Below are 16,111 nucleotides of genomic sequence, written 5' to 3' on the forward strand. Positions count from 1 at the left end.
TCAGTCCCTAATTAGAAGGGAACAATGAAAAATTGCAGTGGAACTGGCTTTGACATCCAGAGTTGAGTTTGAAGGCTCTTCAGGAAAATGATTGGGCAACCCTGGCATAGATGCTGCTATAAAACTGAAACTTTACTGAGGTTTAAATGCGTGCGTGCATGCTTGTGTGCGTGTCTGATTGCGTACATGTGTTTGTGTGTGTAGGGCCGATTCCAGGCATAAGCAACATATGCGGTCTAGGAAGCGGTAGATCTGTCTTATGGTCTTTTACTTTCAGTTTTGGACACCAGATTGAAACAGATGAAAATATATCTCACAGCGGAGTAGATGGTACAATACCATTTCATAGAAGTAATATGGATAAACTGTTTAGAGGGAAAAGGACAATGCTGAAAACAATACAGTATTGTGACTGATCCAAAAGGCTGACAATAATATATTGCCAAAAATGAAAATGAAATGAAAGATAATACCATGTACCATAATAATGCATGTGCTCAGTTAATTACACAATCTTAGGTAAAATGTTAATGTGCAACAATAAAATAAACATATTTAAACGAGATGTGAATTTGACCTATATGTAGCTATTTCTGTAATTTCTCACAGATCCAATGCAGCACGTGGTTGCATGGTGCATCGTTCCAGTTGGCCAAAACGTTGTCCCGATGGTAGACCTCGACACAATCCTTGTTGTTGGTACCACCATGGTCCGGCTTACCACGCTTCCAGTACCTAGAAACAACACACACAAACTGTGTTCGACTACTCATACTAACAGCACCATTATTGGTCATAGTATGGATAGAGTTAGTATGCCAAAAGTTCCCGGAAGTCGTACTAAATTCGCCAAAATACGTAGTATACAATCTGTTTCTCTACTTTTAGGGCCCATAATGCAATTCTTTAGAAAATGGTCGTGGCTTCACGTTTTCAGATAAGAAAAAAATGGCAGAAAATATTTAGCCAGAGTCCGAAGAGAGCAGATATTAATTCATTACTTTAAGTAATAATGAAAAATGTTAAGAAAATGGTGAGCAATGTAATAAAGTAATGACTTTTCAAATAAGTTATGTTACACGTTATGTTGGCTAACCCTAGGAAGCTCTTTGCCACCTTCTCCTCCCTCCTCCTCCCTCTCTGCAGATGACTTCGTCAACCATTTTGAAAAGAAGGTCGACGACATCCGATCCTCGTTTGCTAAGTCAAACGACACCGCTGGTTCTGCTCACACTGCCCTACCCTGTGCTCTGACCTCTTTCTCCCCTCTCTCTCCAGATGAAATCTCGCGTCTTGTGACGGCCGGCCGCCCAACAACCTGCCCGCTTGACCCTATCCCCTCCTCTCTTCTCCAGACCATTTCCGGAGACCTTCTCCCTTACCTCACCTCGCTCATCAACTCATCCCTGACCGCTGGCTACGTCCCTTCCGTCTTCAAGAGAGCGAGAGTTGCACCCCTTCTGAAAAAACCTACACTCGATCCCTCCGATGTCAACAACTACAGACCAGTATCCCTTCTTTCTTTTCTCTCCAAAACTCTTGAACGTGCCGTCCTTGGCCAGCTCTCCCGCTATCTCTCTCTGAATGACCTTCTTGATCCAAATCAGTCAGGTTTCAAGACTAGTCATTCAACTGAGACTGCTCTTCTCTGTATCACAGAGGCGCTCCGCACTGCTAAAGCTAACTCTCTCTCCTCTGCTCTCATCCTTCTTGACCTATCGGCTGCCTTCGATACTGTGAACCATCAGATCCTCCTCTCCACCCTCTCCGAGTTGGGCATCTCCGGCGCGGCCCACGCTTGGATTGCGTCCTACCTGACAGGTCGCTCCTACCAGGTGGCGTGGCGAGAATCTGTCTCCTCACCACGCGCTCTCACCACTGGTGTCCCCCAGGGCTCTGTTCTAGGCCCTCTCCTATTCTCGCTATACACCAAGTCACTTGGCTCTGTCATAACCTCACATGGTCTCTCCTATCATTGCTATGCAGACGACACACAATTAATCTTCTCCTTTCCCCCTTCTGATGACCAGGTGGCGAATCGCATCTCTGCATGTCTGGCAGACATATCAGTGTGGATGACGGATCACCACCTCAAGCTGAACCTCGGCAAGACGGAGCTGCTCTTCCTCCCGGGAAGGACTGCCCGTTCCATGATCTCGCCATCACGGTTGACAACTCCATTGTGTCCTCCTCCCAGAGCGCTAAGAACCTTGGCGTGATCCTGGACAACACCCTGTCGTTCTCAACTAACATCAAGGCGGTGGCCCGTTCCTGTAGGTTCATGCTCTACAACATCCGCAGAGTACGACCCTGCCTCACACAGGAAGCAGCGCAGGTCCTAATCCAGGCACTTGTCATCTCCCGTCTGGATTACTGCAACTCGCTGTTGGCTGGGCTCCCTGCCTGTGCCATTAAACCCCTACAACTCATCCAGAACGCCGCAGCCCGTCTGGTGTTCAACCTTCCCAAGTTCTCTCACGTCACCCCGCTCCTCCGCTCTCTCCACTGGCTTCCAGTTGAAGCTCGCATCCTCTACAAGACCATGGTGCTTGCCTACGGAGCTGTGAGGGGAACGGCACCTCAGTACCTCCAGGCTCTGATCAGGCCCTACACCCAAACAAGGGCACTGCGTTCATCCACCTCTGGCCTGCTCGCCTCCCTACCACTGAGGAAGTACAGTTCCCGCTCAGCCCAGTCAAAACTGTTCGCTGCTCTGGCCCCCAATGGTGGAACAAACTCCCTCACGACGCCAGGACAGCGGAGTCAATCACCACCTTCCGGAGACACCTGAAACCCCACCTCTTTAAGGAATACCTAGGATAGGATAAGTAATCCTTCTCCCCCCCCCCCCCCTTTAAGATTTAGATGCACTATTGTAAAGTGACTGTTCTACTGGATGTCATAAGGTGAATGCACCAATTTGTAAGTCGCTCTGGATAAGAGCGTCTGCTAAATTACTTAAATGTAATGTAAATGTAATTTATTTGCTACGCTATCCTTACATATCGCATAGCAATACAGCAGTATGTACATACATGTAGTATGTTAGCTATCTACATAACGTTAGTTTGCTACTAGTACATTGAACGTACCAGTTAGTATATTCACTATCTGACTACCCAACGTTTATTGACTTGATTATTCACATCATTCTTAACTAAGTGGTATAATCGTTGTGCGTTTCAATGGGCATGGTTAATTCTAGCTATCTACTCTGATTTTAGAGCACTCTCTCGCAGAATAACTGATGAATTTACGTAAAAACGCTCAACACCCTTTGAATATGGCCGGTTGTCAGTAAACGTTGGCAAAAAGCGTAATTAAATTGTTGCGATCAGTCACCAACACTCTGGATAACATGAAAACAGCCTAACCAGTTCTGCTAAGGCGAGTAAAACGGTCAAAGTGAGGTGTTTCTCATAGCTAGCCAATGTTAGCCAGTTAGCTTGGGTGCTTGACTGCCGTTGAACGCTCGGATCAACCCCAGCCCTTGGCCAGAGCGTCCAGCGTGCACTTTGAACTCTCCAAGAGCGAAGCGTTCTGGATTTACGAATGCCCAGAGCACACGCTGCCATTCCAAATGTAATTTACGAACACACCAAAAATCGTAAAAAGTTTAACTACTCATTAGTTATGCTAATAAGCTCGCAAGAGGTTGCATAGCAACAGCCTCAACTTCCGATAGACAGACGACGCTCTGTCTAGTACGCTCAACTGAAACGATACTGTTTGTTTACAGTATACTAAAATTAACTACTAGTATATAGTATATACTCATTAAGTATGTAGTATACAGTATGTTAGTATGGGTATTTGAACACAGTTACATTGTCCGCTATATTGTTTTTTTTCAAATATTCAGATCTGGGTTGCGTTCCAATAATATCTTTTCCCCACCAAGATTTACATGCTAAAATCACCACTGAGAACAGGACACATAAGTGAAAATGTCAGACACTGTCAGATACTGTGGTAGAAACATCATCCTAAATGCTATCCAGATGTTAGAGCCATATTATAAAAGTAGTAATTTCTCTTACGATGTGGTCAGTGGTGTGCCGTCCACCCATTTCCAGGTCCCCTCATTAACGGAGTCAGTCAGACCAATCCAGACCAGGAGATCTGCATCACCATCCAGCTGGTACAACAACTTCTGTTAGGATTGAATTAAGTTACTCTAAACATCATGACACACACACACTCTCTCTCACAATCTCTCTCTCTCTCTCTCTCTCTCTCTCTCTCTCTCTCTCTCTCTCTCTCTCACACACAATTTCTCTCTCTCTCTCTCTCTCTCTCTCTCTCTCTCTCTCTCTCTCTCTCTCTCTCTCTCACTCTCACTCACAATCTCTCTCTCTCTCTCTCTCTCTCTCTCTCTCTCTCTCTCTCTAACTGAGCAAACCAGAAACCTTACAATATATACATTTAAACAATACTTTAAACCATTTAAATATAATACATAGGAAGTTGTGCTGACTATGGTAGATGAGGAATCAATCTATCTTTTAGACTGTTAGAGTATTTATCTGGTCAGTATGTTAGTGTATTATGTCTGTTTCTAACAGCGTGTTATATGTGAAAATGTGATCGTAATATAAATGGTAATTTCATGTTTAAGGACTCTTGGAAGATTAGTCCAAATGAAAACTAAAAGAGATCCACATCAAATCTACCCCCCTTCCCGCTCTCACCTGTTCCTGTCTGCTGTTTATGATCACCAGGTCTGCTCCTCTTGCCAGACAATCCAGTTTGCTCTCCTCCCAGGTTTTCCTCTCAGTAGACAGGAAGTAACAGCTGGATCCCAACATCCTCCATCGTTTAGGACACTTTAACACAGTCCTCATCGTTTGGACTGCCATGCCACTCCCTTCCACCACTCTTTTCAGTACCTAGAGACAACACAGACAGTGTCCGCAATATTGTTTTTCAAATATTCAGATCTGGGTTGCGTTCCAAAAATCTCTTCTTTCTCTAGAAGTGTGCGCTCGTTCACTACTTCCCACAAATCTAAAAGCATTGGTGTAGACATGGGCACTAGAGAGAATTCCCATATACCAGTGTTGGATTCGACATTTTGAACATCGAGATATTAAAGACATGATAGATCAGACACATAGTATAATAAAAGAGACTGGGTCTCTGTAGAAAGACAGATAGCTGTGGAATGTGTTGGATGGAGAAGAGGAGAGCAACATGTTGATACGGGGGAGACAGAAGGACATCTGTGGATTAGATGAAGGAGGGGTTGAGGTCAGGAGGTGAGGACAGATTCTCATAAGGGAGTAATAAAGGTTTGGCATCCTGTTACCCTCTTTACTCTCTTCCCGTTGGACCATAAAATGTAAGGATTGGAGAGAGGGAGTGTCTTAAGTGAGATATAAATATCTGGATGGAACAAATGTTAGGTTGTCTGAATACAGCTGTACAGAACCTTTGGGAAGAATTCAACTTGGTTGAAGCTTCTCTAGTATCCGTGGGTTATTTAGTCTGAAAAATAAGAACCTTACACCAGTCATTTATTTTAAATCCATGAAGGGAAGTGAACAAGTGCACACATCTGGAGAAAGGAGAGATTATTGGGACAGATTTCCTTCAAGTCAGGTTTTCCAGATTTTCTGATAAATGTTTAGCTCTGTCAGAGAAATATTGTACAGCATACTGTATGTAACAAGTATTAAACAACAAATTCTAACACTGTCATGAACTATTTGTAAATCCATAACGAGGGTGCACACAGGGGTTAAATTACAATGCTAAACCCTTCTCCCGAAGTGTACACTTCCACATCGATTTAAATGAATATGCTTGCACCAGTCCAATGCATTTAAATTCATGACTGAACAAGTATACACTTCAGTAGAAGGAAGGGTAAAGAATGGGACGCAGCCCTAGTGACTGACTTGACAACTTACCACAGCTAGAGAGCACCACCTTCTCATTGGTCAGAAGACTGACCCTGTTTCTCAACCTGTCCCGTTCTGTAGCCAGGGCAGTGTAACGCTCCAGTAACTGTTTTTTGTCCATTTTCTCTTTGTCTCTCTCCCTCTCTAGCTGGTTTCTGTTCATCCGGCACTGGTCTCTCTCTGTACACAGATCCATGATACTACTGGTATCTGGCTGGTCTCCAACCTGCGCCAGGCCAGTGGTGTTGTAACAGCCGTTTAACTGCTCTCTCTCTCTGTTGGAGTGGACTGAAAGACAGGGAATTGGGTCCCAAATGACAACCTATTCCTTCCTTAGTGCCCTATGTGCCCTGGTCAAAGAAAATAGGACACCATTTGGGACATAATGGTTGTGGTGTTGTCATTCTTTTAGTTTGTGTTTCAACAATACTGTCAAACTACGGGTCCCATAAGCTATATAATGTCTGTAAGTCTGAATTGTGATCCTTGTTTTGTGAGAACAGAAAGATGGTGTGACAATGACATTCATATCTGTCCTAACGGCCCTGTTCAAATGTAGTGCATTATAAAAGAGGATAGCCTGACTCACAGAAAGCCAGCCTCAGGGAGATGTTGAGAGTGACTTGTAGAACACACAGCACTCCTAAACACCCAGCAGCCAGCCTGTAGAGTCTTGTTCTTTCATCTGCAGAGGAACACACACACGCACACGCAACAGCACACACACACACACACACACGCACACGCACACGCACACGCACACGCACACGCACACGCACACGCACACACACACACACACACACACACACACACACACACACACACACACACACACACACACACACACACACACACACACACACACACGCACACGCACACGCACACGCACACACACACGCACACACACACCATCATCATTAATGATTCAGATTTAAACAGAACACACATCATCCCACAGATCCCTTACTAATTCTGAGAACCAAACATTTCCAACATGTCATTGGTTTTTCAGCAGCAGTTTGCTCAAGAGTGTGCTCATCTCACATCAGACAAACAGGAAGCTACTGTATGAAGAAATGACTAAAGTTACACAATATAGACGTAGCATGATTTAAATGGTCAATCTGTGATTTTTATATCCATTTTTTAAACATTAATTTAAATGAATGATATTTACCAAATTGATTCTTGAAAAATGTAACATAGAAATACCTCATGATCTTAGTTGAACTGTCTAACCCCATCAGAACCCAAATATAAACTTGTTTTACCATGGAATTAGAAACTATGGAAATGTAAACGAACACTGTGTAGCCTCAAATGGTTCAAACTATCATTTTGATCATGAATGGTCACTCCTTGCAGACATACTGTAGCTCTCTATGAATTTGAGAGTGATTACATTTCTCCAGCTTTTCAGACAGGGTGTCCAATGTGTTGTTGATAATTTATTTTTATTTTCAATTAATCTTATTTAAAAGTTCCAATACCTGAAGTAAAAAAATACATTGAATTGATACATTTTCGTGTACGTGACCCCAGCAGGTTTTGAACACCATGCTCCATTCTAACTGAACCACCCAGAAGACAGAACAATACAAATGTACAAGTGTTTTTATAGTGTGTGAATGCGTTCAGTTTGTACGTGCAGACCTGCCTGCGTGCCTCAGCTCCTGTGTGAGACACTAAGATACTTAGAATACTTAGTTCTTACCTGAGAGATGGTTCTCAGTCTTCACGCTCCTCGTTAATCTGTTCCAGGTTTCTTCATTAACTTCATTCAATTCAATCACCTGTTTGTTGACGTAGTCGGCCATCTTAACTAACTGTACCGGATATCAATGATTAAACCAATCAATCAATTAATCAACTAATTCAGTCTGTCTGACTTCTATTGTAATATCTATGATTCTAAGTTACTTGTACTAACAGTATTTACTTACTAATGATTACCTTTCTACCTGACTCCTAATGGTAATATCTACTGTATGATTACCTTTCTAACTGACTCCTAATGGTAATATCTACTGTATGATTACCTTTCTAACTGACTCCTAATGGTAATATCTACTGTATGATTACCTTTCTATCTGACTCCTAATGGTAATATCTACTGTATGATTACCTTTCTAACTGTCTCCTAATGGTAATATCTACTGTATGATTACCTTTCTAACTGACTGAGCAGTAGTTGGTCTGATGTGTCTAAATCCTGTAGTTCTCTGTTCTCTGTCTGTGGCCCACAGCTGGTGACAGGATGTGTCAAGTCTCTATCCACCAATAAGAAGGAGACTATTGGGATGTGAACCAAATGGCACCATATTCTCTTTATCTGCACTACATAGGGAATAGGATGCCATTTGGGATTCAGCCCTGTGGACCAGACAGTTGTGTGTAACTTCCTCTTCATTCCTTGATCATTCTGTTCTGTGCTTTATTTCTTCCTCTTTCTCATGTTTTTTTACCTAGTAATATAAGTGATTTGTCATCCCAAACACAAGTTATTATTGGTCAACAGTAGGTCTAGTAAATGAATAAATTAACCAAGATGATGCTGGTTAATATGTTTATTGATTTGGGTCGAAAACAAGACATCTAAATACATTTTCCAATAGAATAATTCAACAAAATAAACTTTTTACAATAAACAAATCTTCTCTCTCTCCTATATATCATCATGTCAATGATCAATCTATTACACACTGCTTCACCATACCATAGTGATTCATTAGTCCTTTATCAATTAGATGTTACTACATACCATAGTGATTCATTAGTCCTTTAACAACTAGATGTTAGTCCATACCATAGTGATTCATTAGTCCTTTATCAACTAGATGTTACTCCATACCATAGTGATTCATTAGTCCTTTATCAACTAGATGTTAGTCCATACCATAGTGATTCATTAGTCCTTTAACAACTAGATGTCCTTAATGTTAAATTACAACATACTGTATTACAGTAACTGGTCTGTAGCTAATATATAATAATAATATATGCCATTTAGCTGACGCTTTTATCCAAAGCGACTTACAGTCATGTGTGCATACATTCTACGTATGGGTGGTCCCGGGAATCGAACCCACTACCCTGGCGTTACAAGCGCCATGCTCTACCAACTGAGCCACAGAAGGACCACAGTCAGGTTGTAGTAACTGGCCAGTAGCTGGTGTGTGTGTGTGTGTGTGTGTGTGTGTGTGTGTGTGTGTGTGTGTGTGTGTGTGTGTGTGTGTGTGTGTGTGTGTGTGTGTGTGTGTGTGTGTGTGTGTGTGTGTGTGTGTGTGTGTGTGTGTGTGTGTGTGTGTGTGTGTGTGTGTGCATGTGTAGCACATGGGGATGTGTGAAACTTACTCCTCAGCCTGAAGTGTCCTCACTTGCGCCAGCGATTAGCTAACTTTTCACTAGACGTTGACTGGTAAGACTCTTCAGGTGGGCTCAGTATAAATGTTCTCAGACATTTACAACAACATACTGTGTTTCAGTCTAACAGCTCTATGTTAAGACTACCCAGGTTCTTGTGACATCATTATCTCTGTCCTGTGTCTGTCCCTGTGCCTTACTGTAAGTGACAATGTTTTAACTGAAACTGTCAAATCAACTCATCACTTTTCACCACCTGACTTCCCACACTTTAGCTTCAAATTAAAACATTTTTGTTTCCCACCGTGCATATGATTTAAACATATGATTCAGGTAATAATTGAAGTAATCATATATTTTAATGGATAAAAAAATGTGACCCTCTGAAGTCACATATAGATCATATAGTATTACTGAGACTTTGACACCCCGACCTTAAAACTGAGGTCACGTTATGGCTTGTATTCTGTGGCCAGCCACCTATTTCATCACATACATCACCAATGGCCTGATGACATATAGGGGCCTTTTGTCGTTCTGTACTGTCTGTGTGTGACGTCAGTGTAAGGAGTTATTCAGAAGTGTGTGACATCAGTGTAAGGAGTTATTCAGAAGTGTGTGACATCAGTGTAAGGAGTTATTCAGAAGTGTGTGACGTCAGTGTAAGGAGTTATTCAGAAGTGTGTGACATCAGTGTAAGGAGTTATTCAGAAGTGTGTGACATCAGTGTAAGGAGTTATTCAGAAGTGTGTGGGGAAATCTACGTCGGCATCTTTCTCAGAATTTTCAAAGGGAAGTGTGTGTGTGTGTGTGTGTGTGTGTGTGTGTGTGTGTGTGTGTGTGTGTGTGTGTGTGTGTGTGTGTGTGTGTGTGTGTGTGTGTGTGTGTGTGTGTGTGTGTGTGTGTGTGTGTGTGTGTGTGTGTGTGTGCTCTCAGTACTGTTCTGCCATCTGTGTGTGTCCAACTGCAGGTCACACTGTTTTTTGAAAACATTTATTTTTAACTAAGCATAAGCTGATGGCAATGTTGCGAATAAAAATAATGAAGATGCATTTTACAGAGTACAGTATGACTACACACTCTCCTCTAAATCTAAAAAGAACAATTAGCTGTATTTTCTTCCTCCCTTCCTCATTCTCTTAATGTTCTTCTTCCTCCTCTATGTCTCTTTCTGACACTAAGGCTCTATCTCAATTAGTCTTTCTTAGATTCCTCTCCTCCTATCTCCTCTGCTATCTCCTCTCCTCCTATCTCCTCTCTTCCTATCTCCTCAGGGTGTGTGTGTGTGTGTGTGTGTGATTTCTTAGTTCTTACCTGAGCAATGGGTCTCACTCTTCACTCTCCTCATTGCTGTATTCTGGTTTTCTTCAAAACATTCATTTAATTCAATAACCTGTCTGTTGACTCAGTCATCCATCTTAACTAACAGTATGATTACCTTTCTAACTATATAATATAATAATAATAATAATAATATAATAATATAATAATAATATAATATAATATAATAATATATGCCATTTAGCTACTTGTACTAACAGTATTTACAGTCATGTGTGCATACATTCTGACTCTAATGGGTGGTCCCAGGAATCGAACCCACTACCCTAATGGTAATAGCGCCATGCTCTACCAACTGAGCCACAGAAGGACCATCTAATGGTAATATCTACCTTTCTAACTGACTCCTAATGGTAATATCTACCTTTCTAACTGTCTCTAATGGTAATATCTACCTTTCTAACTGTTTCCTAATGTTAATATATACCTTTCTAACTGTCTCCTAATGGTAATATCTACCTTTCTAACTGACTCCTAATGTTAATATATACCTTTCTAACTGTCTCTAATGGTAATATCTACCTTTCTAACTGACTCCTAATGTTAATATATACCTTTCTAACTGTCTCCTAATGGTAATATCTACCTTTTTAACTGACTCCTAATGTTAATATCTACCTTTCTAACTGTCTCCTAATGGTAATATCTACCTTTTAACTGACTCCTAATGTTAATATATACCTTTCTAACTGTCTCCTAATGGTAATATCTACCTTTCTACCTGACTCCTAATGGTAATATCTACTGTATGATTACCTTTCTAACTGACTCCTAATGGTAATATCTACCTTTCTAACTGTCTCCTAATGGTAATATCTACTGTATGATTACCTTTCTAACTGACTCTAATGGTAATATCTATTGTATGATTACCTTTCTAACTGACTCCTAATGGTAATATCTACTGTATGATTACCTTTCTAACTGTCTCCTAATGGTAATATCTACTGTATGATTACCTTTCTAACTGACTCCTAATGGTAATATCTACTGTATGATTACTTTTCTAACTGACTCCTAATGGTAATATCTACTGCATGATTCTAACTTCAGTGACTAGTATTTGAGTAGTTGCTCTGATGTGCATCTCCACCAGGTTCCTCTCTGATCTTTGTCTGTTGTCCACTAACATTGATATATACAAGTATCCAATCACCTCCACTCAGGAAGTTAAACATGATAGGATATTCTAAACAGAGTGATATAACATGATAGCTGCATGACAACAAGTAATGATGAGCGCAGTCTTTCATCCTATCACTTTGACTGTTCTGTTTGTGGCTTCTCCAGCCTTCAAATGGAGTTCACATTGTGACTCTATCTCTCTCTATGCCACCAATGGACATATAGGGGCCCTTTAATTGTATCTAAGCTGTCAGTGTGTGACATCAGTGTGAAGAGTTATTCAGAGGTGTGTGTGGGACTTCTTTCTGTCTGCATCTTTATCAGTGTGAAGAGTTATTCAGAGGTGTGTGTGGGAACTCTCATCTTTACAGAAAGGGGAACTTCACACGTGTGTCTGTGTGTGACATCAGTGTGAAGAGTTATTCAGAGGTGTGTGTGGGACTTCTGTCTGCATCTTTATCCAAAAATGTGTTTGTGTGTCTGTGTGTGTCTGTGTGTGTGTGTCTGTGTATTTTTTGGTCTTGCCATACATTTTCAAGCAGATTTAAATCAAAACTTTCAAAACTAGGAACATTCACTGCCTTCTTGATTAGGAACTCCAGTGTCGGCATTGGCATTGTGTTTTAGGTTATTGTCTTGTGTCACGCCCTGACCTTAGTATTCTTTGTTTTCTTTATTATTTTGGTTAGGTCAGGGTGTGACATGGGTGATGTATGTGTTTTTCTTCCTGTCTAGGGGTTTTGTATGTCTATGGTTAGTTGACTGTGTCTGCACTTGTTCATATATAGCTTCACGTTCGTTTGGTTGTTTTGTAAAGTTTGTTTAGTGTTTCTTCGTTAATAAATAGAAGAATGTATTCACATCACGCTGCGCATTGGTCTCCCCCATTCAACGAACGTGACATCTTGCTGAAAGGTGATTTCATTTGCCAATGTCTGGTGGAAAACAGGTTTTACTCTAGGATTTTGCCTGTGCTTATCTCCATTCCATCCTTAAATCCTTAACTTCTCTAGGATAGGGGGCAGCATTCGGAATTTTGGATGAAAAGCGTGCCCAAATTAAACTGCCTGCTACTCATGCCCAGAAACTAAGATATGCATATTATTAGTAGATTTGTATAGAAAACACTCTGAAGTTTCTAAAACTGTTTGAATCACATCTGTGACTGTAACAGAACTTATTTGGCAGGCGAAACCCAGAGGACAAACCACTCTCTTTTCAATGGGATTTCATTGTGAATCCAGATTTCTAAGGGACTTTCTTGCAGTTCCTACTATGTCAACAGTGTTTAGAAATTGGTTGAGGTTTTTCGTTTGAGAAATGAAGAAATAGCACTGTTCAGAATGAGGCTTGAGAGAATGTGAATGTGTGATTTCATCAACGTCACCGGCTTTCTAGCCAGCGCCGCTCCATTTTTCATATGTTCATTTGTTTTTTTCTTGTTCAATACACACCTGGTTTTCATTCCCCAATCAATCTACATGTATTTAGTCCTGTGTTCCCCATATTGTCTTTGTGTGTAATTGTTCATTGTTTATGGTGTATGTTCACGCGAGATACTTTTATAGTTTATGTTATGTCATGGTTCACAAGAAGAAACGCTGGTGATACAGAGCAAGACATGGGGAGTCCTGTGAGATTAAGGAGAAGGGGAAACCAGGCAACTCTTCCCTCCATTCTATTGGCTAATGTACAGCCACTTGATAATAAGATGGATGACCTCTGATCGAGGATTTGCTACCAACGGGACTCACATAACTGCAATATTCTCTGTGTTTCTTAACATGGCTTTTAGCAGCAAGATTTGCGACATGTTGTCAAGAGAAAAGGGCAACCAGTGAAGAACAAACACCATTGTAAATACAACCTACATTCATGTTTATTTATTTTACCTTTTGTACTTTGTTATAACACGGTACGTAATGTGACATTTGAAATGTCTCTCTTCCTTTGAAACTTTTGTGAGTGTAATGTTCACATTACAATAACACAGTAGAAAAAAAAACAAATCAAAAGAAAGAGTCTATATCCATTGTGTGCAAAAGGCATGAGGAGGTAGGCGAATAATTACAATTTAGCAGATTAACACTGGAGTGATAAATGATCAGATGGTCATGTGCAGGTAGAGATACTGGTGTGCAAAAGAGCAGAAAAGTAAATAAATAAAAACAGTATGGAGATGAGGTAGATAAAATGGGTGGGCTATGCTCTTTACCGATGGATGGGTGGGCTATTTACCGATGGACTATGAACAGCTGCAGCGATCGGATAGCTGCTCAGAGAGCAGATGTTTAAAAGTTGGTGAGGGAGATATATCTCCAACTTCAGCGATTTTTGCAATTCGTTCCAGTCACAGGCAGCAGAGAACTGGAGGGAAAGGTGGCCAAATGAGGTGTTGGCTTTAGGGATGATCAGTGAGATACACCTGCTGGAGCGCGTGCTACGGGTGGGTGTTGCCATCGTGACCAGTGAACTGAGATAAGGCGGAGCATTACCTAGCATGGACTTGTAGATGACCTGGAGCCAGAGGGTCTGGCGACGAATATGTAGAGAGGGCCAATCGACGAGCATACGGGTTGCAGTGGTGGGTGGTATAAGGTGCTTTAGTAACAAAACGGATGGCACTGTGATAAACTGCATCCAGTTTGCTGAGTAGAGTATTGGAAGCTATTTTGTAGATGACATCACCGAAGTCGAGGATCGGTAGGATAGTCAGTTTTACTAGGGTAAGTTTGGCGGCGTGAGTGAAGGAGGCTTTGTTGTGAAATAGAAAGCCAACTCTAGATTTGATTTTAGATTGGAGATGTTTGATATGAGTCTGAAAGGAGAGTTTACAGTCTAGGCAGACACCTAGGTACTTATAGATGTCCACATATTCTAGGTCGGAACCATCCAGGGTGGTGATGCTAGTCGGGCGTGCGGGTGCAGGCAGCGAACGGTTGAAAAGCATGCATTTGGTTTTACTAGTGTTTAAGAGCAGTTGCACGCCACGGAAGGAGTGTTGTATGGCATTGAAGCTCGTTTGGAGGTTAGATAGCACAGTGTCCAAGGAAGGGCCAGAGGGGCCAGAGGTATACAGAATGGTGTCGTCTGCGTAGAGGTGGATCAGGGAATAGCCCGCAGCAAGAGCAACATCATTGATATATACAGAGAAAAGAGTTGGCCCGAGAATTGAACCCTGTGGTACCCCCATAGAAACTGCCAGAGGACCGGACAACATGCCCTCTGATTTGACACACTGAACTCTGTCTGCAAAGTAGTTGGTGAACCAGGCAAGGCAGTCATTAGAAAAACCGAGTCTACTGAGTCTGCTGAGTCTGCCGATAAGAATATGATCATTGATGAAAGTCGAAAGTCGAAAGCTTTGGCCATAACCGATAGTGGTTATGATATTGTTTAGTTCCTTGAGCGTGGCTGAGGCGCAACCGTGACCGGCTCGGAAACCAGATTGCACAGCGGAGAAGGTACGGTGGGATTCGAGATGGTCAGTGATCTATGAGGGTGCCCTTGTTTACAGATTTAGGGTTGTACCTGGTGGGTTTCTTGATGATTTGTGTGAGATTGAGGGAATCTATTTTAGATTGTAGGACTGCCGGGGTGTTAAGCATATCCCAGTTTAGGTCACCTAACAGAACAAACTCTGAAGCTAGATGGGGGGCGATCATTTCACAAATGGTGTCCAGGGCAGAGCTAGGAGCTGAGGGGGGTCGGTAGCAGGCAGCCAAAGTGAGAGACTTATTTCTGGAGAGAGTAATTTTTTAATTAGTAGTTCAAACTGTTTGGGTATGGACCTGGAAAGTATGACATTACTTTGCAGGCTATCTCTGCAGAAGACTGCAACTCCTCCCCCTTTGGCAGTTCTATCTTGATGGAAAATGTTATAGTTGGGTATGGAAATCTCAGAATTTTTGGTGGCCTTCCTAAGCCAGGATTCAGACACGGCAAGGACATCAGGGTTGGCAGAGTGTGCTAAAGCAGTGAGTAAAACAAACTTAGGGAGGAGGCTTCTGATGTTGACATGCATGAAACCAAGGCTTTTTCGATCACAGAAGTCAACAAATGAGGATGCCTGGGGACATGCAGAGCCTGGGTTTACCTCCACATCACCCGCGGAACAGAGGAGGAGTAGGATGAGGGTGCGGCTAAAGGCTATCAAAACTGGACACCTAGAACGTTGGGGACAAAGAATAAAAGGAGCAGATTTCTGAGCGTGGTAGAATATATTCAGGGCATAATGCTCAGACAGGGGTATGGTGGGGTGCTGGTACAGCGGAGGTAAGCCCAGGCACTGGGTGATGATAAGAGAGGTTGTATCTCTGGACATGCTGGTTGTAATGGGTGAGGTCACCGCATGTGTGGGAGGTGGGACAAAGGAGGTA

The 16,111-nt window shown here is 42.0% G+C and overlaps 1 protein-coding gene across 1 annotated transcript; it reads right to left on the reverse strand.

The window, feature by feature from the left end:
* Window positions 1-251: 251 nt before the first annotated feature.
* LOC127907899 (CD209 antigen-like protein E) lies at window positions 252-5,073 on the reverse strand. Its single transcript, XM_052464362.1, has 4 exons — window positions 5,056-5,073; window positions 4,692-4,889; window positions 4,041-4,153; window positions 252-735 (listed from the first exon to the last, which is right to left on the reverse strand). The coding sequence occupies exons 1-4, from the start codon at window positions 5,071-5,073 to the stop codon at window positions 588-590; spliced, it is 477 nt and encodes a 158-aa protein (XP_052320322.1). The 3' UTR covers window positions 252-587.
* Between the last annotated feature and the right edge of the window lie 11,038 nt (window positions 5,074-16,111).

The sequence above is a fragment of the Oncorhynchus keta genome, chromosome 16 (assembly GCF_023373465.1).
Source record: "Oncorhynchus keta strain PuntledgeMale-10-30-2019 chromosome 16, Oket_V2, whole genome shotgun sequence".
Taxonomy (NCBI): domain Eukaryota; kingdom Metazoa; phylum Chordata; class Actinopteri; order Salmoniformes; family Salmonidae; genus Oncorhynchus; species Oncorhynchus keta.